Source organism: Penaeus monodon, chromosome 29 (assembly GCF_015228065.2).
Source record: "Penaeus monodon isolate SGIC_2016 chromosome 29, NSTDA_Pmon_1, whole genome shotgun sequence".
NCBI lineage: Eukaryota > Metazoa > Arthropoda > Malacostraca > Decapoda > Penaeidae > Penaeus > Penaeus monodon.
In genome coordinates, this window is record NC_051414.1 from 29,604,681 (window position 1) to 29,605,977 (window position 1,297).

General features: G+C 39.8%; 1 protein-coding gene across 1 annotated transcript in view; it reads right to left on the reverse strand.

Annotated features, from left to right (window-relative positions):
- Positions 1-59, reverse strand: part of LOC119591831 (keratin-associated protein 5-4-like) — a 6,152-nt gene extending 6,093 nt beyond the window's left edge. The window contains exon 1 of the mRNA XM_037940574.1: positions 47-59. Coding sequence (XP_037796502.1) covers positions 47-59 — 13 coding nt within the window. The remainder of the gene's footprint in view (positions 1-46) is intronic.
- Positions 60-1,297: the final 1,238 nt, after the last annotated feature.

Here is a 1,297-nt window from a genome sequence, read left to right on the forward strand (position 1 = left end):
TGATTGTGATGACAGCATTAGCCATTAGTCTGAGGAACATTGTCACAAGCATCATTCATCCATAAATACTGTATTACTGTATTTACTACCTAATGTAGGACGAACATAGGTGATATCAGAGAGGTTTCTCCCTTCGCACGAACACTGCAAAACACCAAATATTATCACTTAATAAATACTATATCAAACATACAACACTGTATACAAAATTTCTAATTCAATAAAGAATGTGTTCAGCCTGTAAGATTGCCAAATTAGTTCTCAAATCGTCTGGTTGAAAAAAAATAGTATATATGATTTACAAGGGCGAGGAGCATGACCCAAGCCACGCTGAAAGAGGCCAAGCGACATTTCTTCCCGTCCATCTTGGCGTCTCCGAAGTCGAGCAGAAGCGACGGTCTGTTGCCTTTATCTGAGGAAAAAATCGGTGAGATATTTGGCCGAGGAAATGAGATTCTATATGGTAATAAGAATGTATAATATACCTTGTCTATTTTCACTAATGTTCTTCTCTTTTCTGAATACGGACTCGTGATACTGTAGGGATCGAAGCTGTCGAAGGTCGAATAGGAGGAACTTTGACTTAAATCCATGAAAACTATTACAAACATATTTTTTCCCCTTAGTATGGATCATTAGATATTGTATTTCTCCTCTAGCCATATAAAAGGCTCTGTACTACAGATCGCTGTAATACTCTCCAATAATCTTTATAAAGGGCCTAAAGATGTCACTGTCTCTTATACTGGGACCAAGGCAGGTCTCTGGGGCCTAAGTGTACCCGCGGACCCCGCTCACCTGACCAGGCAGAGATGGAGCTCAGAGATGTGAAGCGGCAAGCAGATCGGCTGAAGTGTGCAAATCCCTGCTTGCTTGAGGTATTTATTGGCAAGGAGAGAAGGAGGAAGTGCGCAGTCTGGTTGATTTATTAACCGAAGGCCTGAACGAATTTCAAGTTCTTGGGCAAATCCACTCTACATCGTACATCACACCGGCCTCTCATCAACAGGTGCAATACATGATTAATTAAGTTTTGCAAGCTGGACACGTAGGGTAATTACTGGAAATGAGCTACAATATGTTAATATACATACACTTATTTTCCCTTTCGAAATCTGGTGAAATAACGTGTAAGGATTGTCCTGAGAAATGTGTATAAGTAGACCTTAAGGGGAAGAATTTACGGGCTTTCTCTAGCAATTCAATTATTTATTAAGTCTTCCCTTTGTAATGATCTTTAGCCTACCTGATTATTGTTCCGGATTGACCTTTCGTATTAGAATGCAGTGCATTTTAT